This window comes from Myodes glareolus, chromosome X (assembly GCF_982192425.1).
Source record: "Myodes glareolus chromosome X, mMyoGla1.1, whole genome shotgun sequence".
Lineage (NCBI taxonomy): Eukaryota > Metazoa > Chordata > Mammalia > Rodentia > Cricetidae > Myodes > Myodes glareolus.
The window spans coordinates 89864827-89887253 of record NC_142053.1 but is presented as its reverse complement, the minus strand read 5'-3'; the positions used below and the strand labels follow the sequence as shown (position 1 = coordinate 89887253).

At 43.5% G+C, this 22427-nt stretch overlaps 2 protein-coding genes across 7 annotated transcripts in view; one reads left to right on the top strand and one right to left on the bottom strand.

Moving 5' to 3' along the window:
* CXHXorf58 (chromosome X CXorf58 homolog) overlaps nucleotides 1-15783 on the bottom strand; it is a 29440-nt gene extending 13657 nt beyond the window's left edge. The window contains exons 1-6 of one of the 3 annotated variants that reach the window (XM_048449809.3): nucleotides 15417-15725; nucleotides 14504-14583; nucleotides 13285-13402; nucleotides 9378-9468; nucleotides 6737-6831; nucleotides 5900-6011 (exon numbers count right to left, since the gene is read on the bottom strand). In XM_048449809.3, the coding sequence (XP_048305766.1) occupies nucleotides 5900-6011; nucleotides 6737-6831; nucleotides 9378-9468; nucleotides 13285-13382 (396 nt within the window). In that variant the 5' untranslated portion in view covers nucleotides 13383-13402; nucleotides 14504-14583; nucleotides 15417-15725. Of the gene's footprint in view, nucleotides 1-2721; nucleotides 5035-5899; nucleotides 6012-6736; nucleotides 6832-9377; nucleotides 9469-13284; nucleotides 13419-14503; nucleotides 14584-15416 lie in introns of those variants that run through there. The other 2 variants (XM_085684566.2, XM_085684565.2) reach the window with 2 other exon arrangements.
* Apoo (apolipoprotein O) overlaps nucleotides 15784-22427 on the top strand; it is a 47409-nt gene continuing 40765 nt past the window's right edge. Inside the window, exon 1 of one of the 4 annotated variants that reach the window (XM_048449812.2) lies at nucleotides 15784-15930. In XM_048449812.2, the coding sequence (XP_048305769.1) occupies nucleotides 15922-15930 (9 nt within the window). In that variant the 5' untranslated portion in view covers nucleotides 15784-15921. Of the gene's footprint in view, nucleotides 15931-17559; nucleotides 17644-17822; nucleotides 17948-22427 lie in introns of those variants that run through there. The other 3 variants (XM_048449813.2, XM_048449811.3, XM_048449810.3) reach the window with 3 other exon arrangements.

Sequence of the window (22427 nt, the reverse complement as noted above, 5' to 3'; positions counted from 1 at the left end):
CTTTAAAATACTTATTTTTATTCTTTTTCTTTTTTTCGAGACAGGGTTTCTTTCTTTTTATTTTTAAAAACCTTTTTTTTTTTTAAAGATTTATTTATTTATTATGTATACAGTGTTCTGTCTGTCTGTATGCTTGCTGGCCAAAAGAAGGCACCAGATCTCATTACAGATGGCTGTGAGCCACCATGTGGTTGCTGGGAATTGAACTCAGTACCTCTGGAAAAGCAGTCAGTGCTCCTAACCTCTGAGCCATCTCTCCAACCCTGAGATAGGGTTTCTTTGGAGCTTTGGAGTCTGTCCTGGAACTAGCTCTTGTAGGCCAAGCTGGCCTCGAACTCATAGTGCCTGCCTCTGCCTCCTGAGTGCTGGGATCAAAGGCGTGCGCCACCACCACCCGGCTTATTTTTATTCTTTAGTTATGTGTGCACATGTGCATATGCATGTAGGTGCACAAGGAGGCCAGAGAGGACCCAAGATCCCCTGAAGCTGGAGTTACAGGTGGTTGTGAGCCACCTGACATGGGTGTTGAGAACCAAACTTGGGTCCTCTGCAGGAGTAGCGCATACTTTTGATTGCTCAACTGTCTCTCCAGTCTCGAGGTTCTGCATTTTAAAATGGCCCAGTGGATGCCCATGTGTAAGACATGCTTTGGGTAGCAAGGTTTTAGAAAATTCTCTGGTGGACCAACAATAATGAGAACCTCTTGTAAATTACCAATGCTGAGCGAATAGAACGTCAAAGACGAATGCAAAACGAGAGAGCATGCGTGCATGTGCGCGCACGCAGGCACATATGCGCACGCACCACGCAGGCGCATATGCGCACGCACCACGCAGGCGCATATGCGCACGCACCACGCAGGCGCATATGCGCACGCACCACGCAGGCGCATATGCGCACGCACCACGCAGGCGCATATGCGCACGCACCACGCAGGCGCATATGCGCACGCACGCACGCTCATGTGCGCATGCATGCACGCACGCACGCACGCACGCTCATGTGCGCATGCATGCACGCACGCACGCACGCACGCTCATGTGCGCATGCATGCACGCACGCACGCACGCACGCTCATGTGCGCATGCATGCACGCACGCACGCTCATGTGCGCATGCATGCACGCACGCACGCACGCACGCACGCGCATATGCGCCTACAAGCGCATGCCCGCACGCACGCGAATATGTGCATGTAGGCACACACACACACACACACACACACACACACACACACACACATCATTATCCTATTCTACAACAGCGGTACTCAGCCTGTGGGTTGCGATCCTTTGGGGGAAAGGTCAAAAGACCCTTTAACATAGGTCTCCTAAGACCACTGGAAAACACCTTTATGTTATGATTCATAATAGTAGCAAAATTACAGATATGAAGGAGCAACGAAAGTTATTTTACGGTTGGGGGTCACCACAGCAAGAGGAACTGAATTAAAGGGTCGCAGCATTCGGAAGGTTGAGACCCACTGCTCTAGTGTCATTTGACCTGTCTTGGCACCTTTGGAGAGAATACTGATCATCTCTATATAGATGCAGTTCTATTTTTTTCTGGAGGATTCTATGTGTATCTTTATGCCACATTGACTTGATTACAGTAGCTTTGCCTAACTTCCTTTGTTCCTCCCCTTTCACTTGCTGTGCCTGCTGTGAACACCTGGGAGAGGCGGCTGGAAAACGACGAGGACATGCAACAAGAAATGGAGATATGGAGGGGAATGCGGAGGGGAATTCTGCAGCAATTCCTCTTCCTTTAGAAGTGAAATTACAGGGGCTGGAGAGATGGCTCAGTAGTTATGAGAATTGGTTGCTTCTCCAGGGAACCGGGTCCAATTCCCACCACTCGCCTGGAGGCCCATGACTGTCTGTAACTCCAGTTCCAGGAGATCCGATGCCCTTTTCTGGCCTCCTCAGGCACCAGGTAGGCACGTAGTGCACAGACATGCAGCCACCAGGCAGGCACGTAGTGCATAGACATGCAGGCAAAATATTAGAAATATTTTCAAAGTTAAGTGGATTTAGACTAGACATCTGAACAAACTAAAACTGGCCCACTTATATAAAGAAATAAATGAGGGCCTGGAAAGATGAATTAGCAATTAAGAGCACTGATTTCTCTTACAGAGCATAGGAGTTCGATTCCCAGTACTCACACGGTGGCTCACAACCATTTTCAATTCCAGTTCAAAGGCATCTTAGATCCTCCTCTGACCTCCTCTGGCATCAGACTTGAATGTGGCACACAGATATACATTCAGGCAGAACACCCATACACATAATAAAATGAAAGAGTGAATGAACTTAAGGCTAGGGAGGTAGCTCATTGGGTACAGTGCTCACTAGTGCCCAGCACACATGCAGCCCTGGGCTTAAGCCCCGCCATTGCACACACCAGATGTGCCAGCATACCTGCTATCCTCGCACTCTGGAGGCGGAGGCAGCGCAAGCAGAAGCTCAAGAAGTTCAAGAGTCGGGTGTGGTGCATGGTTCTGATCCCAGAGCTCTGGGGGGAGAGGCAGGCAGATCTCTGAGAGTTTAAGGCCAGCCTAGTATATGTAGTAACTTCCAGGACAGTCAGGGCTACACAGAGAAACCTTTTCACAAACAAACAAACAAACACCGAAAAGAAATAAGTAAACAGAAAAGTTGGATCAATTTGCTAACAAAAATTTATTCAAAGATGTAAACTTAGAATAAGAACAATACCCCATTGCAAACTTTCCTTCAACTATGGGTTTACATATTAGCCAAGTCTGTTTTGAAGAGGAATGAAAGGCACAAGGGCAGTCCAAACTGTCCTCTTCAAGTTGGGTATGTTCTGGTCATTAAAAGACCATTATTAGTGTTCACTGAAACAGTCAGACTGAATACTACGATAACATCTTAATAACAAGAACAAACAGAATTCTAAAATTTCATTATGAAATGAAGGCAACACCATGGACTATGAGCGCTGACTACTCCTGGAGAGGGACAGCTGCAGCACGTTAGGGCAGGCGTAACGGTGAGTGCATTTTCTTTCTTCTTTGGTATAGTTTATAGAACTTCAATAACACTGAAACGGATTTCTAAAACATATTTACAAGTCATTAAAGAACCTGTGTAAGTGCAAGAGAGCTTTCTTCACGCTGGCTTTCGCCGACACGCGTGATAGTCAAGAGCGCTTTTCCAAGGTCAGGATGAAGATGTAAGTCCTACAATCATCCAGACTTTCTACTAATACACACACTTGGATGCTAAACAGCTTAATCCTGGCTTTCTACTTATGTGTGAATAAACACATGTACATACCAACTCAAGTTCTTACAGATTTCATATGAGACTCCTAAACATTTTCCCTCCTCTAACTCCATTTGAAGTGCAGGTTTTTTTTTATGCTCTGAATGATACTTCTGTTGCTCAGTTGGTGGGATTCCACCGGTTCTTATGCTTCACAGTCCCAAGGACCTCACTCAACTGGCTCAGTCAGCCTCCTCTACTCTCTCCTCCATCCAACAGTCCGCCACAAGTCCCTCTAAGGCTGGAGAGAGTTTCTTCTGATGTGATCTCCTCATTTCCTCTCCTCAAAGGAGAGGCTGGAAGGGTATTTATGAAGATACTTAGTGTGACCCACGAGTATGTATGATCCTTCAGAGTGCTTCAGAGAAGGTGAGATCCTATCAGGAGACATTTTCTTTTCAGGAGGATGATATGAGGAAGCTTCCAAGATCTTGGAGCTCCAGCAGCCGGTTCTCAATCTAGTGAAGATCATTCGGACGGGTTCGACGGGAACGTGGCTAGACTTCGGACAATGGGACTCAGTGAAAGAGTGGGGGAAATTCAGTAAAGGTCTGCTGGGTGGAGGCTGTTGTCCAACACTGGTCACTTGAGGTAATCCTTTTGGGTCAATTCGACTGGCACTAGAACATGGCACATCATGAAAAGCCTCCAACATAGGCCTCTGGTGTTTCTGATATAAGCTTATTCGCCGTTTCTTCTGAGGATTTTGGATAACCTCAGTGGGGAGCTGGAGATTTCCCTCATGGGTTGTCTTGAGGCTGAGTTCAGCATGCTGGCTATCTGGATGTGCAGTGGGGTACATCCAGGGGTGTTTATCTTCATCGGAACGCTGGGCTGGTGACTGGATGTTCAACATGTGGCCCATCTCCTGCACTTTGGAAGCAGCCTGGGAAACTTGATGGAAGCAATTCTTTGTGCTTTGGTCTACTGGATTCTCACTGAAAGTTGGGTTCTCACCACTGTGCCCAAATGCTGTTTTTGGCATGGTAGGAACCTCCGAGGTCTGACATTTCTCTTCCTTAAGAGGTAAGACATTAGTGTCTTTTGTGGAAGGTGCTGTATCGCACACATGCTCCCCATCAGATTTCTTGACTGATGGCAGATTAGTTTGAGTGGACTTCGCGGATGATCTCTTGCTTATATGGATAACCATTGGTCTGTTTGGACGCCTCAGATAGTTACCAAAAGGTGTCATATCCTTCCAACACGGTGGCCTCCTCTTTAGGGGCTTCTTGGGAAATTTAAGCAGGAGAGCCGGCCTTTGCTTCTCTTGTCTTTCTCTGTCTTTTCTCTCTCTCTCTGTCTCATTCTCTGGGTCAGGATTCTGACGATTCTTTGACTTTCGTGGGTTCTGGTGCTCCTTTTCCTTCTTAAAGCCCAAGGGCAGTGGGGCCATGGCACCATCCCAAGTCTTCATAGGGCACTTCCTGCTTCTTAAAGTGTGTCCAAAGGCCCCACAGTTCTTGCATTTCATTCTGGGATTCTCTACTGGTGGGGGATCTCTCTGTACCATTGTTATTCTCGGATTCTGTAAATTCTGAATTTCAAAGTTTTTGTTAGGAGGAGAAGTTTTCATGTAAGGGTTTACTACTTGAGCCATCCTTTTGGAGTCTTGTCAGTCTTCTTCGGGTGCTGATTTGGGGTTTTCTAAAACCCAGATGTCTTCCTACTGTCTGTTAGCAGGTTCTCAGACAGGTGGATGGCAGAGACACAGCAAGGCATGCGATGAAGCTTACAGGATGCTGGAGGAAAGGGAAGCCACATTTTCTTTTTTATATCACTGGGCTATTTCCTACCCCTCCAACATTTACTTCAGGAATAAACAAAAAAATTAATGAAGTTATTATACCATGTTTTAATGTTTAAATATTGTTTTTGGGTGACTTCTTCCTTTTGAGGTTGTCATTTTCTTAACCCTAACAATGGGGACAGTGGAATTGACCCAGGAGAATTTCAGTTCCTGGAAAAGTCTGATTATATAATCTTACAATAGAAACGATCGACGGTACTTTATAGAAACAACCTCATCTTAATCTAAAGATGAACATGATACGAATTTATCCCTCAAGAGTACGATGAAAATATACTTCTCATGCCTGAAGTGATGGTGCACACCTTTAATCCCAGCACTTGGGAGACAGAGGCAGGGAGATCTCTGTGAGTTCGAGGCCAGCCTGATCCACTGAGCAAGTTCCAGGATAGCCAGGGCTACACAGAGAAACCCTGTCTCAATAAACCAATATGTATTATACTATACTAATATATATATATATATATATATATATATATTCCTTATTTTTTGGTTTTTGGAACTTGCTCTGTAGACCAGACTGGCCTTGAACTCACAGGTCTGCCTGCCTCTGCCTCACCAGAACTTAAAATTTTAATGCAAAGAAAACTGTTAAGATATTTTTCTGGAGCTCCATATAAGTTATATATTTCAAGTTTGTTTTTAGTGAAGACACTTTGAAACATGGTGCTTAGGAATAAGCTTGGTGGGCTGACTAATAGCAAAATAATGTAGTCTATATACTTGGAATGCAATTTATATATCATATAGATGTTACGAAGCAATATTAATATAAAACATCCATCATGAAACATCACCTTACTTGACGGCTTTAGTAAATCTTTCCCACTGAAATACTTGTAACCATGGCCATCGTTTTTAAAAAAAATTTTGAACACGATAAAAGGTGGAAACGTTTCACCACCAAATCTGAAAAAAAGATAAAAAATTAGTGATATGACATCAATTGTGGGGATCCATTGCTTCTTCCTCGTGTACTTAGCACAGCTCATACAGTTTTTCAAATATAGGGCATAGAAAGAATATATAAATGCTGTGGGATGGTCTTTCTGTATGCTGTGAATATATGTAGCCCACATTGGTTGATAAATAAAGTTGTTTTGGCCTATGGCAAGGCAGGATAGAGCCAGGCAGGAAATCTAATCAGAACTACAGGAGAAAAAGGGCAGAGTCTTGGAGATATCAGCCAGGCACGGAGGAAGCAAGACATGTAAAAAATGAGGTAGCAAGCCACAAACCACATGGCAAAGCATAGATTAAAAAATATGGGTTAATTTAAATGTAAGAGTTAATAATAAGCCTTAGTCAAGCATTTATAAGCAATATTAAGCCTTTGAGAGTTATTTGGGAACTGGTGGGTGAGAGAGAAATGGCCATTTACAGTGCTTTTAACCTCTGAGCCATCTCTCTAGCAGAAATGGCCATTTACATATAAAGATCAAGCAAAGGAATGGACACAATGGTGGTGAGACCTTATGTCAATTTATAGCCAGAGTCATGTCTTAGCCTTTTTACATAACAAATGCAAGCAGGGAAATACTTACTTTTAAACTTTGTCGTGAAAAATAATCAGTATTAAAAAAAATCATTGCTATTATTTCTTCTCTGAAAATAAATCAGCATAGTTACATTACCTGAATCTGACTTTACACCTCATGCTAGGATCTTTAAGAAGCTCAGCCTCTATGGGGTTCACTCTCGCCAGCAGTTCGTGTGCCACACAATATTCCTGAAATAAAGGGCAACACTGTCAACAGAAAGTGGTATCCTGTCCCGATGTCATTTACTGATTGCGAGAATGGAAGCAGCCTCGTGGTGGCGGCGCACACCTTTAATCCCAGCACTCAAAGACGCAGAGGCAGGTGGATCTCTGTGAGTTATAGGCTAGCCTGGTCTACAGAGTAAGCTCCAGAAGAGCCCAGAAAACAAAACAAAACAAAACAAAACAACAAAACATTAGAAGCATAGTGAAATGAACCCTGAGCGCAGGGCTCTAAAGAGGTGGATTTCTATTCTTGACTCCTCCATTTATTGTCTATGCAGCCTTTCGTCTGTTATTTAAACTCAGGGGTCTCCAAATTTGAGTACCCATGCCTTTTGAGATCGCAGGCATTTGAGATCCCTATGAAAATACTTTCCCACAATCTATTGAATTTATCTATAGACTTATCCATATCTCCAACTAGATTATAAGCATCATGAAGGTAGAGACAGCATCTTTCTTCTTTGTTATTATTCCTAGCATCTAATAGAGTACCTGAAACACACAAGAAACTTAACAAGTGTTTAATGTTAAATGAATCATGGTAATATGGGGATGATAATGGTATTAAGTGACTAATTTTTAAGAACCTTTTATTTACCATATAATATGGTGGAATCATAGTCATCTATTTATCTCTACCTATCTATCATTTATTATCTATCTATCTATCTATCACTTCATTTAATCCTAATAACACCACAAGTAGACTATTATCACTCAGTTCACAGATGAGAAAGCTAGGTCTGAAACTTAGATTTTTTGACTCTAAAATTGTCATTCTTTCCCTTAAATGACTCTATTCAATTTTAACCTGTGATAATTCCATTAAATGTACAATAATAGTATTTTTAACAAGATAAAGCATTTTTCCTTGTTTCTATTTTTTGAGACAGGGTTTCTCTGTGTAGCCCTGTCCATCCTGGAACTCACTCCGTAGACCAGGCTGGCCTTGGATTTAAAGATCTGCCTGCCTCTGCCTCCAGAGGGCTGGGATTAAAGGCTTGCGCTACCACCACCCGGCTAAGATAAAGCATTATTAATGTGAAGTATCAATGTGAAGCACTGGAACAAAGATATAAAAAAATAGCTGATTAACTTCATTTATTTACTAAAATTATGAGGAAATCAGTAGCATAATAATTAAAACTGAGTTCTGTATGGTAATACATATAGGTCTGTGGGTAAGGTAGAGAAGAAGTATACATATTGCTCAAGCTTTCTCAGAGCCGCAAAACTCCTCTAATGAGAATAGCAGAAGATAGCAGACTACTTTAAGCAAGGCTTAATACTCTGCTGAGTTTCCAGGTTTTTTTTTTTTCAGGGAAGGAGAATGGGCATTTGTGATTTTTATTTAAATAGGATTATATCCCTCATACCACTCTGACTTGCCCTTTTCACTAACAAGCTGTCTTGGTTAGCTTTGTATTGTAGACTCGTGTTAATACTGCAAGCTTTACACGTGAAGGCAGAGGCATTTACTTTCTTCCACGAACCAAAGCTGCAATGAAGTTGTACTGGAGAATGCGCTCTTAGAAGTGAAACTGCTGGCGATGGCTCAGTGGTTTGGTTCCCAGCACTCACCGAGTGGCTCACGATTGCTTGTAACTCCAGTTCCAGGGGATCTTATGCCCTCTTTTGACCTCTGCAGGCTCTTGCATGCACATAAACTCACTCAGGGTCACGTACACACACACGTATGATAAATAAATATAGAAAGAAAGAAATTCTTTTAAAAAAAAGAAGTGCAACTGCTGGGTAAAAGGGCATTTTTAAACTCAGGTGTTTTTTTTTCTCCTGAAGTGTTGGTGATCAAACCCAGGGCTTCACACATGATAATACACATTCTACCACTGAGCTACACCCCTAGTTCTTCCTTTTCTTCTTTTTCTGAAACAGGGTTTCTCTGTAGATCTGGCTGTCCTGGAACTCGCTCTGTAGACCAGGCTGGCCTCAAACTTGGCGATCTGCCTGCTTCTGTCTCTAGAGTGCTGGGATTAAAGGTGTGTGCCACCATTGCCTGGCTTACACCCCCAGTTCTTAATTCAGAGATTTAATTGTTAGATTTGAATTAAAAACAACTAAAATACAACTGCAATAATTTCAGAAAAATAGTAATACTCATTACATATTGAAAATAAATCCAGAGGGCTGGAGGGATGGCTCAGAAGTTAAACATACTGACTGATCGTTCAGAGGACCCAGATTTGATTCCTAATGCTCACATTACAACTGTCTTTCACTCCCCAGTCCCGGGGAATCCAATGTCTTCTCTGGTCTCCACAGGCATTGCATGCCTAGGTGCACAGATGCACCTGAAGGAATCCATACACATAAATAAAATAAAAATAAATAGGTCTAAAACAATCAACCAGAAATATTAAGATTAATAAAAGAAGCAATTTTATAACTTTACATAATATTACTATATCTAAGTCAAAGAGATAAATAGGGTTATTTGTTCTCTCTTTAATTAGTTAAGAAATATCTGCCAGAGGAAAAAAACCACCTACCGCTGCACAAACTGTGTGTTTTAGGAGTTTAAACAATGTTTTGTCCACATAAATGAACCAGGCCTTCTGTATTATTGTTGCTGAAATATCTCTATTAATTATAAGAGGGAAAAGAGGTTAGCAATTTATGAAGTACTTTTCATTTTCCTAAAATCTTCAACAAGTTTCAACTTATATTTCCCCATTACTAAGACTGACCTAATAAGCAACATTTGGATGGAGCAATTGGAACTAGTTTTTGTAGTTTCTAATCAGAATGAGACTATGGAATAGTTAATATTTCCCGAGATTAAAAAAATTCAGCTAAAATTTTATCAAGATACATACATTAAGTCAGTCATGGTGGTTTATTCTTATAAACCCAGCAGTTAGCAGGTGGAGGCAGGAGGATCAAGAATTCAAGATCAACTTTGGGCCAGGTGGCACTCAGGAGGCAGAGACAGGCAGATCTCTGTGAGTTCGAGACCAGCCTGATCTACAAGAGCTAGTTCCAAGATAGGCTCCAAAGCTACAGAAAAACCTAGCTTTGATTGCACAGTGAATTTGGGTTGAGGGTATAGTCCTAGTGTGTGTGAGACATTTTCTTTCTCCCTCCCTCCCTCCCTCTCTCCCCCAGTCTTTCCTTTCTCCTCTCTCTTCTCTCTCTGAGACAGTGTCTCATGGCTCTGAAGAGATGGATACACAACTGAGTATGACCTTAAACTTCTGATCCTCCTGCCTCTAACTTCTTAGTGCTGGGATTATACCAGGCCTGGTTTTATGTGGTGAAGGAAATTGAGTCAGAAACTTGTACACACTAGGTAAGAACTCTACTATGTATATCCTTAGTCAGAGATCCTGGGGTTTAACTCCTACTACTGTTGGGGGGTTAGGGGTAGAGGAGAGAGGGAAGAAAGGAAGAGGGAGGGGTGGGAGGATAGAAGGGAAAGGGATGGAGAAAGAGAGTATACGAATAAATAGGTGTGAGAAGGCAAATTTGCCTTCTAAAAGCATTCATGGGGCTGGTGAAATAGGTTTGTGGGTAAAGAATGAGAACCTGAGTTTGGTAGCCCGAAACCATATAAAATGATAGATGTGTTTGCAAATGCTTGTCATCCCAGCACTGGGGAAGTGGAGGCAGGTGGATTCCTGAGGCTTCTCGACAAGTCAGCCTAGCCTTGTTAGTGAATTCCAGTTCAGTGAGAGAGCGACTCCCAAAAACTAAGGTAAAGGGGCTTGGGAAATGGCTCAATTGGTAAAGATTGCTGGGCAAGCCTGAGCACCCATGTAAAAGGTGGGTGCTGTGGTGCACTTCTGTAATCAGGGCACTCGGTGGGGTGGGTGCAGACAGGATTCCAGTTGAAACTGTACACTCCAGATTCAGTGTGCGAACCTATGTCAAGAAACAAATATTCGAAGTGGAGAATGACAGAGGAAGACACTCGGTGTCTACTTCTGACTTCCGTCTGTATGTATACAGGGCAGGTGAGTGCTCCTGTACACACGCGTACACACCCTCCCGCCCTGCCCCGTCCCGCCCCCACCTAGAGCGTAAGAAGATCTCTGACCTTCACACAGACATATCCAAGTGCATGCACCTCTGCACAAGCTTGCACGCACCCACACGAGCATGCACATGCACTACAGCAATCCGCTACTTTATAGTCAGGCTCTTAAAAACGTTCAGACAGGGTCTCACTATGTACTGCATACTGGCCTGGAACTTAGTTCAGGCTGGCCTCAGACTCTAGATCCTCCGCCTCAGGTCCTTAGTGCTGGAATTACAGGCAGTTAGTTACGAAAAGCACGCTCTAGCTGACTGAAGGGCAATGAAAATGTAACCTAGGATGGTTGAATTGACACAAGGCCCCATTTCTTTTCTAGGGGCTTATGAGTGTGATCTAGAAAAAGAAATTCCCCTTTCTGATCTTTGCTCAAGCCAGGCTCACTCCAATGCGGCTAAAGAAAGAATTTACTTTAGATAATGTCCCAGCAGCAACTGATTCACAGGTCTCTCCTCCCGCACTCTCCCGTCTAGTCAGAGTCTCCTGTAGGGCTATCAGCAAAGACAAGGACATCTGTCCAATCTTCCCACCGGCTGGCAAAATGTAGACTACTAGATTGAGAGAAGAAAAGGCCTGGGGAGGGGTGGGAAAAGAACTCAGCTGCTAAAAGTCTACCATGCAAACGTGAGGAGCCGAGTTTGCTCCTTAGAGCCCACATAAAAATGCCTGGCATGGTGGCATGTGCTTGCAATCCCAATGCTGGGGATGTGGAAACAGGAAGACCCTCGAGCTTGCTGTTTAGCCTAGCCTAATTGACAAACCGTAGGCCAATGAGAGAGCGTTTCTCAAAGGAGTTGAACGGCATTCCTAGAGGTGACACTCAAGGATGTCACATGCACACACACATATAAACAACCAAAAATAGAAAAGGACCTGGTGGTGGCAGTGCACGTCTTTAATCCCAGCACTTAGGAAGCAGAAGCAGGCAGATCTCTGTGAGTTCAAGGCCTGCCTGGTTCACAGAGTGAGTTCCAGGACAGCCAGGGCTGTTTCACAGAGAAACCCTGTCTCAAAAAAAAAAAATCAAAAAAAAAAAAAGAAAAAAGAAAATCACATGGATGGTGGTGCACGTCTTTATTCCCAGCATTTAGGAAGCAGAGGCAGGCAGATCTCTGTGAGTTCAAAGCCTACCTGGTTCACAGAGTGAGTTCCAGGACTGCTGGGGTTGTTTCACAGAGAAACCCTGACTCAAAAAAAAAAAGAAGAAAAAAGTCACATGGATGGTGGTGCACGTCTTTAATCCCAGCATTTAGGAAGCAGAGGCAGGCAGATCTCTGTGAGTTCAAAGCCTGCCTGGTTCACAGAGTGAGTTCCAGGACAGCCAGGGCTGTTTCACAGAGAAACCCTGTCTCAAAAAAAAAATCAAAAAAAAAGAAAAAAGAAAATCACATGGATGGTGGTGCACGTCTTTATTCCCAGCATTTAGGAAGCAGAGGCAGGCAGATCTCTGTGAGTTCAAAGCCTGCCTGGTTCACAGAGTGAGTTCCAGGACAGTCAGGGCTGTTTCACAGAGAAACCCTGTCTCAAAAAAATAAAAAAATAAATAAAAAGAAAAAAGAAAAGCACCCAGCACCTGAGAACAGAGGCAGCAAATCTCTGTGAATTCCAGGCCAGTCATCCTTCTTAAAAAAAAAAAAGTACAGAAATAAACCTTTTGAATTCTAGCTGATGCCATTCATTAACTGGCTTAACTTTCTTCCCAGTTGTGTTTTTTTCTCCCTTTTTTGAAGATTTAAAAATATTTTAATTACATGGATGTGTGTGTCAGCGCATGGGATTGTGCAGGTCCTCAGAGGCCAAAGGTATTGGATCCTGTGGAACTGGAATTTCAGGTAGTTGTAAGGCACCTAATGTGAGGGGTCCTAATCACTGAGCCATCTCCCCAGTGCTCTTTTACTTACTTACATGTGCACTAACAAAACTGTTTCAGAAGGCTGCAGTATTATCAAGCAGGCATGTGACTACGCTTTGTAAATTATAAAATTCTAAAGCTATATTCAACTTGAAGCGAATTTTTTTAAAACCAGCAAAATTTTAATTTACACATTAATGAATGTTTAAAGTTATCTGAGTAAACTCGGGCAAGTTTAGCTCGGGGTGGTGGTGCACACCTTTAGCCTTAGCCCTCAGCGGGCAGAGGCAGGTGGATTTCTGTGAGTTCGAGGCCAGCCTGATTTATAGCGGGAGTTCCAGGACAGCCAGGGCTACACAGAGAAACCCCGTCGTGTAAACAAACAAATAAAAAACAACACAGAAAACACACAAACAAACAGACAAGCAAAAGAAAAAAAAAACACCCCAGGTAAGTTTGTAATTTGTCTAGTTGTGGAGAAACGACAAAAGGCAAAAAGATGGCTTCTTACTCTTTTCTTGCCTTTATCTTTGCAGCACGTGCCGACTGTGTCTTGTGACTATCTGAGTTTGGAGCACCAGTACCTGCTGTGTTTGAGGACTTTTTCATTTTCCCTACAAAGAAGTAATCTGAACACACATACATTAAGCTATTAAAGTCATAATCCCCACATTATTACATTTGGACTAGACTTAAATGCCATATGATTGTTGTGTTAATTTTAGAATCCCTTTAAAAAGAAAGCATTGTGCGTCTAGTGTCGCTTACAGTTTATATTCTTTTATTAAACTGTCATGTGGTTGTGGGAAAGACAGTGAATCTATGCACGCCCTCCTAATTGGCCCCCTCTCTCCTAGCTTTTTCCTATTCACCCTACAGTGGAAGTGAACATCTCTTCTTGTGACGCAGGGTCTCCTGTAGCTGAGGCTGGCCTCGATCTCATTATGCAGCAGAGGATAGCCTTAGACTGATCATCCTCCGGTCCCAATGTCCCACATGCTGGGATTTACAGTCGCTCACCACCACACCTGACTCTGGAAGCTAACCCTTTGGAGCAGTAATTCAGGGATATTCAGTCTCACAAATTCCTTAGTGGCAGGAGGTACTTTGCTGACTATGGAAACCGGGCAGAGGGTTTTTACACATTTTCTGTCGAGTTTTTGGTCCAGTTTTTATGAGCCATCTCCCCAGTCCTCTTTTAGTTGGTTACTTGTGAGATTTTGAGATTTTGCGCAAATTACTTAATCCTCCCCTCGCCCCCACTCCCCGTGGCTCAGTACCCCTTTGGTGATGTGAGCAGGCACGTATGAAATTATATGTGCCTATAACTTTTTAAAAACAGTTTTGAAGCATTACATTCCAGTTTGGATGAGGCTCTCAAAATCTTAGTTATATCTTCAAAATACCGTTTAAAATGAAATTGCAGTACGATATGTCTTTTTTAAGCATAAAACAAAAAATTAATAACCACTGTACTTTTGTATTAATGACAAGTGATATTTTTAGTTGGCTGCCGTGACTGTAGGTGGTGTGAAAATATCTCCGCTTTCTATTGGTGACACTCACAGGTACTGCTAATACTGGAGGCTTGTTGCCTCCACTGTACTTGGAAGAAATGCTGAAGTTCAGGCAGAGTTTAGTGGAGGTGAAGCTGTCAGCTCCCTCTTTCCCCGGTTCACGTACCCCGGGCACTAAGAGCTCCCGCTGGGATCGCACTTCTAAGATATTACCTTACTGATGCAGAGCCTTCGGAATCTAGTCAGTAATTCTCCTTTGGGATCGGAGATGGGGTGGCTTGGAACATACAATTCTGTTGAGAAGGAAAAAAGCTGCCCTTAACATTTGGGGGTTGCTCTGGCACTCAGTCGAGCCTTAGCACTTTCCCCACCGTGAAGCTTGCTAACACTTCCAAGTCCTGCTTTAAAAAATTAAAAAAAAAAACTTAACCACATATCACCAAGTCAAAACTCAAACATTACGACAAACTTAACACTTTCTTACTGGAATGCTCCAGTTTGCCCCAGATGGGCATTTTTGTTGTTGTTTTGTGGTTTTTTTCTTTCGCAGAAAAAAAACCCCTAATTTCTTCAAGGGCAGGTGGTTTCTAGCACTATCTTTGGATAAGAGGACAGTGACCTTCCATTGAACAAATCTCCAAATCTTCAGGATGCCCATGTGGCTTCCATCTTCTGTCAAATTAGGACAGAAATGCAGAACGAAATACGAAATACACCGTCTTTCTGGTTCGGGTTAGCGTTTGCTGAGGCTAGCGCAGAGATTTAAAAGGCAGACTACCTGGAACTGGATCCTAGCTTTAGATTTTCCGCAGCCTTGGACACTCGGCAATGAGAACCGTGCCTATCGACTTGTGTGGGAGGAATAAGATTACGTCCTTAATAATGCTTGCTTTTCTTGCGAATAGTTAAATACCATCACTTACCTTCTACTAGTATTAAATGGGACAACTATTTGATTATCAGATTTACACTTTAGTACTTTTTTTTAAAAAAAGGTCATTTTTTTTCGCGATTAAATGACGTGGGGCATTTAGTTTAACCTAAAAATTTAAGGAACATTCAGTATACGGTACATTTTTTTTTTTTTTAGGGAAAAAACCTTAAGTGAGGTAAATCGAAGCCCCACCGTCGATCTGCAGCTTCTCTCTAAGAGGCTGGTGCAGCCTTCCCGGGTCCGTCGGGCGCCACCGCCTGGCTACTGCAGTTCACAGGCTGCCATCTGGCACAGCCTAGTGCCCAATGGTGGAGGTGGAGGCGAAAGTAGGTTCGCGGCGCTGCGGAGTGCCAAGGAGCCGCCCTCTTACCACAGCTTGCCGCCTACACGGAGCTCCTGCCTTTTGCCGCCTAGCAACAGCCCTCTGAGGTAAAACCGCCAAGAAGGCGGGGCTTGCGTTCGTCTGGCTCCCGCGCGCGGGCGACGTCGGTTGCTAAGCAACGTAACGCGCCATCTAGCGGTGTTTGATTGGCGCTTTTGAACGGTTGAGTGGAGGCGGGGAGCAACAGCATCTCGTGCGCCCCAGCCTGCTCGCGGTCAAGGGAATCAGGATCTAACCGGGCCTCCGTAGCCGCTTTTCTATAGGGGGCGGGACCAAGAGAGGGGTGACCCTGCCGGAGCCGCGGCTGCCAGCGACATGTTCAAGGTGAGAGAGTGGAGCTGGGTCACGGTTGTCATCTTCCCCTCTCAGACGCCGGGAGCCCTTCCCACGTTCCCGTGGGACCTTTTTTTGTGGATCAGACTCGGCTCCTCCCGAGGCTTTGCCCACCTCCGGGCTGCCTAAGTCCTGGCCCGGCGATTCATTCACTGCTTGGTACCAGCACCTGTGAGGCTGAAGCTTGGAACCCTAGATGGGTGGGATTGGCCTTGGACTAGTTCTCTCGCGAATGAAACCCTTTGAAGATTTACAACGCCGCTATAGTACCCACTTCCCCGGCTAATGCTCTTTTGGGTTCGTGGGTAGGATGAGGCCAGTTCCCGACGCTGCAGCCTTTATGGCTTTGGTTGCTTGGCAGGATCAGGTTTCAGAACCTGGCGTGTGGGTGGGGGAGGGTCAGTCTCCGAAGACGTAGGGTTGGCTGAGGAAGGAAAGGCTATGAGGGGGAAGCTGTCGCTTACGCTTTAGTGAGCATCAGTGTGGAGAAGTCGACTCTTTTCCCCTTCCTTACAGGTGTTTTTTTGAACACCTGCCTACCGTAAGGTAGACATTTACAGTGAAGACTTTCAACAACCTGTATTTTAGCATTAAGTTATTCTTTCGTAAAGTCACTTATATTTTGTCATTTAAAAAAATTATCACAGGCAGCGCACGCCTTTAATCCCAGCACTCAGGAGGCGGAGGCAGGTGAGTTCGAGGCCAATCTGGTTTACATAGCGATTTCCAGGACAACCAGACCTACAAAAAGAGACCCTTTCTAAAACAAAACAAAACACACACAAGCAGCCCAAAATCTATAAAATCAGTCCTCCAAGAAACGTAATATTCACAGAATAGTGCCAATACAACCTCAAAATTGTGCTCCCCATTTAAAAGTTTCTTGCAGCTGTAGTGTTCGGCATTAATAAGGGCTGCAAAATCAGATCATGGTCTCTGCCTTCCAGTGCTGTGGTATTGTCAGTGTCTAGCTATGTGATAGTGGGCTTGCCACTTAACTGCTCCATGCCTGGTTTTTTTCTATTGGTTAAAATTAGGGTAATAAACGTCTAGTTGTTAAATACTGAGGAGAATTAGCTCCCTAAACCCAGAGGAAGGGTGGACACTGAACACATTGATTTGTTGGCTCACTGTCATCGAAGACGTGGCTCTCCTGGGTTTACTATGGCATTGTCGATTTTCCTTATGGTGGCAAGATGACGGCCGGTAACAATACTTTGTCATTCACTAGGGGAAGAGGAGAGGATAAAACTCCCACGCTTGGATTATGTTTTTCCTTCAGGTCTGATTGGACCAACATGGGTCAGGTATCTGTCCCTAGCCCCATAACAGCTACCAGGGGAATGTTGGGCTCTGGTTAGTTTAAGTTAAACAGGATCACTTTGCTTAAACACGTGGGAAGGGAATGGTTTCATGACCACAGTGCGGTTCTTCAGGGAGGAAGCGGTGTAGTGGAAAGCAGAAACACAACCAGCAGTGTCCGCGTCGGGTAAATTCATGAGTCTGTGAATGTGTTCATTGACTCGGGGTCTTGGAAACTCTTTCGTGATCCTCATACATGTAAGTTAATTGATGGAAATGAAAGACTGACATAGATGGATGACTCAGATAAGCTTTTTTTTACAGGAGTGAGAAAGAGGGAAGGAAAAGAATGTTGTGATTGTAGAACAGTGGTTCTCAGCTGACTGGTACCACCCCATTTGGGTATGTTTTGGAAATTCCGGGAGTTGTTCTTTGTGTCTTTAGTTGTGTTGAACATTTGTTTTAGTTTTAATTTTTTTTTTATCTTATGTGTATTAATGTTTTGCCTGCATGTATGTCTGTGTACCACACGTGCCTGGTGCTCACAGAGGCCAGAAGAGGGCACATGATCCCTTGGAACTGGAGTTACAGATGGGTGTCAGATGCCATATGGGTGCTGGGGATGGAACCTGGGTCCACTTCTCTCAGCGTTGTGCCCCATCTGGTGCAGACCTGTGCAGGCCCTGTGCATGCTGCAACAGTTACTGTGAGTCCATCTGTGTCTGTTATGCTGTGTTTAAAAGGCCTTGCTTCTTTGGTGTCCTTCATCCCCTCTGGCTTTTATACTCTGATGGAGGAGGGTTATCTGTCTATTGTGTTATTTTCATTGGTCAATAAAGAGACTGCCTTGGGCCCTTGATAGGACAGAAAATTAGGTAGGCGGAGTAAACAGAACAAAATGCTGGGAAGAGGGCTATGAGCCAGACGCCATGGAGCCAGCCACCAGGTCAGACAAGCTGAATCTTTTCCGGTAAGCCACCACCTCGTGGTGCTACAGATTATTAGAAATGGGTTAATATCAAGATATGAGAGTTAGTCAGTAACTAACTCTCTAGAGATAATGAGCCAGGCAGTGCTTAAATGAATACAATTTGTGTGTTGTTATTTCTGGGACTAAGCTAGCCGTGCGGGAGCCGGGCAGGACGAAAAGCAGGCCTGCCCCGCAACTCCTCACTCCAATACTCTTTCCTCCTCTTCCACAGGGTTCCCTGACCCTGAGGGGAGGGATTTGATGGAGACATCCCATTTAGGACTGAGTGTTCCAAGGTCTATCACTCTCTGAATATTGTCCAGTTAGGGGTCTCTGTATTTGTTCCCATCTGCTGCAGGAGGAAGCTTCTCTCGTGATGGTTGAGCAAGGCACTGATCTATGAGTACAGCAGACTATTAGGAGTCATTTTATCGTTACATTCTTTAGCAGAACAGTAGTGTTTACTTTTCCCGTATGTCCCTAGGCCTAGGAAGTCTCAGGCTCTTGGGTACATGGGCAGTGTCAGGCATGGGTTCAGTTTTATGATATGGGCCTTAGTTCCAATCAAACAGTGATTGGTTACTTCCACAACTTTTGGCACTTTTGCACCAACGTATGTTTCAGGCAGGTCACCATTGTAGATCACAGGGTTTGTAGCTGGGTTGGTGTTTACTGTTCTCCTCTGGTAGTATACAGAGTACCTCCAGAACTATATTATGCGTAAAAATAAGTATATGCTATATATAAATAAAATCGTGTATGTCAGTGAATGAAAACATTTTATTGTGTCAGATGAGAGCCACAGTACATCAGACTTTAATGTGTGTGTGACTCTTGTTAAAATCTCGAGTGGGATGGCCCTTCAGATGCTCCTGGTTTTTTTAGCATCTCAGTGTTATTGATGCTGCTGGCCATCACACTTTGAATAGTAAAGAATTTATTTAGTAAGATCCTTAGTGCGTGTTCCCTGTGCTTTTGAAGTTGATGATTTCATGAATAGGGCAAGATTTGGAAGAGGCACTGACCAGAGAACCAAAAAAAGGGGGGGGGGTTGCAAAGGCTCTGCTGAGAGGTTTGCTACTACAAGTCTCTGCATAGAGGGGACAGAATAAATGGTAGGGACTGGTCTGGCTTTGGGAATTGCCGGTTTGGAAGGTTCTAGGCTTGATAGTATCGGTGTTGTACTATAGTATAAGGAAGTACAATGTGTGTAGCTTGTTATGGGTAATGTTTAAACTGTGATCATTGTTTCCTTTTTATTTTATTGTTTTGGAGTTATAAAAGCCCATTTTTTTTATTGATTTTTATTGGAGCTTTACATTTTTCTCTGCTCCCTTCCCTGCTTCTCCCCTCCCCCCTTCAACCCTCTCCCAATTTACTCAGGAGATCTTGTCTTTTTCTACTTTCCATGTAGATTAGATCTATGTAAGTCTCTCTCAGAGTTTCTCATTGTTGTCTCAGTTCTCTGAGATTGTGATTTGTAGGCTGGTTTTCTTTGCTTTATGTTAAAAAACCACCTATGAGTGAGTACATGTGATAATTGTCTTTCCGTGTCTGGGTTACCTCACTCAAAATAATGTTTCTACCTCCATCCATTTTCCTGCAAAATTCAAGCTGTCATTTTTTCTGCTGTGTAGTACTTCATTGTGTAAGTGTACCACATTTTCCTTATCCACTCTTCAGTAGAGGAACATTTAGGTTGTTTCCAGGTTCTGGCTATGACAAACAAAGTTGCTATGAACATAGTTGAGCACGTCCTTGTGGGACGATTGAGCCTTCTTTGGATATATACCCCAAAGTGGGATTACTGAGTCTTAAGGAAGGTTGTTTCCTAATTTTCTGAGAAATTGCCACACTGACATCCTGTGTGTTTATGTATGTGCCCAAGGAGATCAGAGAAGTGTTGGCTCCCTAAACCTAGAGTTCCAGGAGTTTGTGAGCTACCTGATGTGGGTGCTGGGAGTCGAACTGGGGTCCTCTATAAGAGTAGTAAGAATAGTGTGTACTCTTAACCATTAAACCTTTTCTCCAACCCTGTGACCATTGTTTTGATTTGGCTTTCCATGATCAGGGCAGTAGGGAGCATTATGGATTTTTTAAAAAATTCCATTTGAGAAGTGCCTGTGTTTGGATTCTGTTGTCGGAAGCAGTTTTTCTTTGTGCTGTAGTAGTAAGTTTAAGTACTGAATATATACATCCAGTCCCCCTGTGCGGTCCTAGAATTCCTTCATTTCACAGATTTTGTTTTATCATTGGCTGTGGCCTGGGCGTGGTTAGTTAATATTCTGTGGAATAGAAGTGAGACGACTCAGTTCTTACCTAGAAAGAGTTCCTAAATCTAGCCAGGCATCACGATTATTTAAGATACAATTTCTAGTTTAGTTTTCCTCTGGTAATAATTATTTTTCATTTGTATGCATGTGGGAATGAGTGCTGTGTGTGTGCTGGCGCCCATGGAGGGCTGAAGAGGGCTCTGGGGCCCTTAGGGTTGGAGTTAGCGGCGGCTGGGAGCTGCTGCGCATGGATGTTGGCAGTCGGCAACTGAGCTTGGGTCCTGTAGAAGAGCAGGAAGCACTGTTTACTGCCAGGTCATTTCTCCAGCCCCCAAGATTCATTTGTTCAGTGGAATCCGGTGATCTCTAGGTTTTCAATACCTCTAGGTAATGGTGAAACTTTGATTTCAATCTCACATGTGCTTATTGGTACAGATAAAATAAGTACATTATAATGGGGTGGGTCTCAACCAAGACTGCATGTTTGAGTCACCTGTGAAGCTTATGGACATTTCCATGACCAGAGTGGACTCTAGACCAATGACATCAGAACCGCTAAAGGTGGGGAATCTAGGCATCCAGTTTGTGGAGTGTTTGGGAAACTTTGAGACTAACATAGAACACATAGAACACCAGCAGGGGGTATCATGCTTTAAAAAAAACCATGTTTTCTCTGACCTTTGAAATTAACCAGCCAAGGTTGAAAGGATTTTCTCTTTTTCTAATCTATTTATTTATGTGTATGAGTACTCTATTTGCATGTGTGCCTACATGCCAGAAGAGGGCATCCAGTCCCATTATAAATGGTTGGGAGCTACTATGTGGTTGCTGGGAATTGAATTCAGGTCCTCTGGAAGAGCAGCCAGTGTTCTTAACTGCTAAGCCATCTCTTTAGCCCTGAAAGGGTTTTCTAAACAGAGAGGAAAATCCTCACACAAAGCAGTGGCGGTGCTGGCATGGGAGTGCACGCCTTCTACCCCGGCACTCAGGAGCCAGAGGCAGGCAGATCTCTGTGAGTTCGAGGCCAGTTTGATCTGCATGGCAGGTCCCAAGACAACAAGGGCTATGTAGAGAGAGCCTATCTTAAAAAAAAAACTCATCTAAAAACCAAAACAAAAAATCCTCAGTGGAGGAGAATTGAGTGCAATGTTAAGACCTTGAACAACTCCACGTTGCAAGAGAGACACTAACTTAGCATTCTCTTTATCTGCAGAAATAAAAAAAAATAAATCTTAAAGAATATGTTTTAGAACTTTTGCTAAGTTTCCCCTAGTTTATATTAGTCTTGTTAGGAAACTTCAGCAGTGCCAATTTTTTTCCTTTCGTTTTTGTTTTCTCGAGACAGGGTTTCTCTGTATAACAGCCATGACTGTCCTGGAACTCACTCTGTAGACCAGACTGGCCTCGACTCACAGAGATCCGCCTGCCTCTGCCTCCAGAGTGCTGGGACTAAAGGCATGCGCCACCACCACCCAGCGTTAAGTTGTATTTTTATGGTACAACTATGAATTATAGTATACTTGTATGTAGAGTGAATTTTCCTTAAAACTCATTTGAAGTAGTTACTTGTCTTCAAATTTCTTTTGCGAATCCTTGAAGCAATGTAGTATAATTTATACTAGATATTAACCAAAAGACTCAGGAGCGTTGCACTATTTTTTATTCAGAGCCCATACTAGTTTCTACGTGAGGATTTTGTTGCTGTTGTTGTTGTGAGGACGAGGGGCCCTCTGCGGGTGCTAGAGAGATTCAGAAGTTCATGCTAGATGTTGTAGTTGGAAGGAACACTCAGTGGATTGTATTTCAGATATGTCCAGTATATTGAGCATCTTTTAATGGACCTCGCAAAGGATTCTTTTCCTTCAGTCCACAGTTGTCAGTCATTGTGAAATAGCAGCTTATGTTCTTCTGTGCTGCTAACTGAATCACGATTCACACGAGAG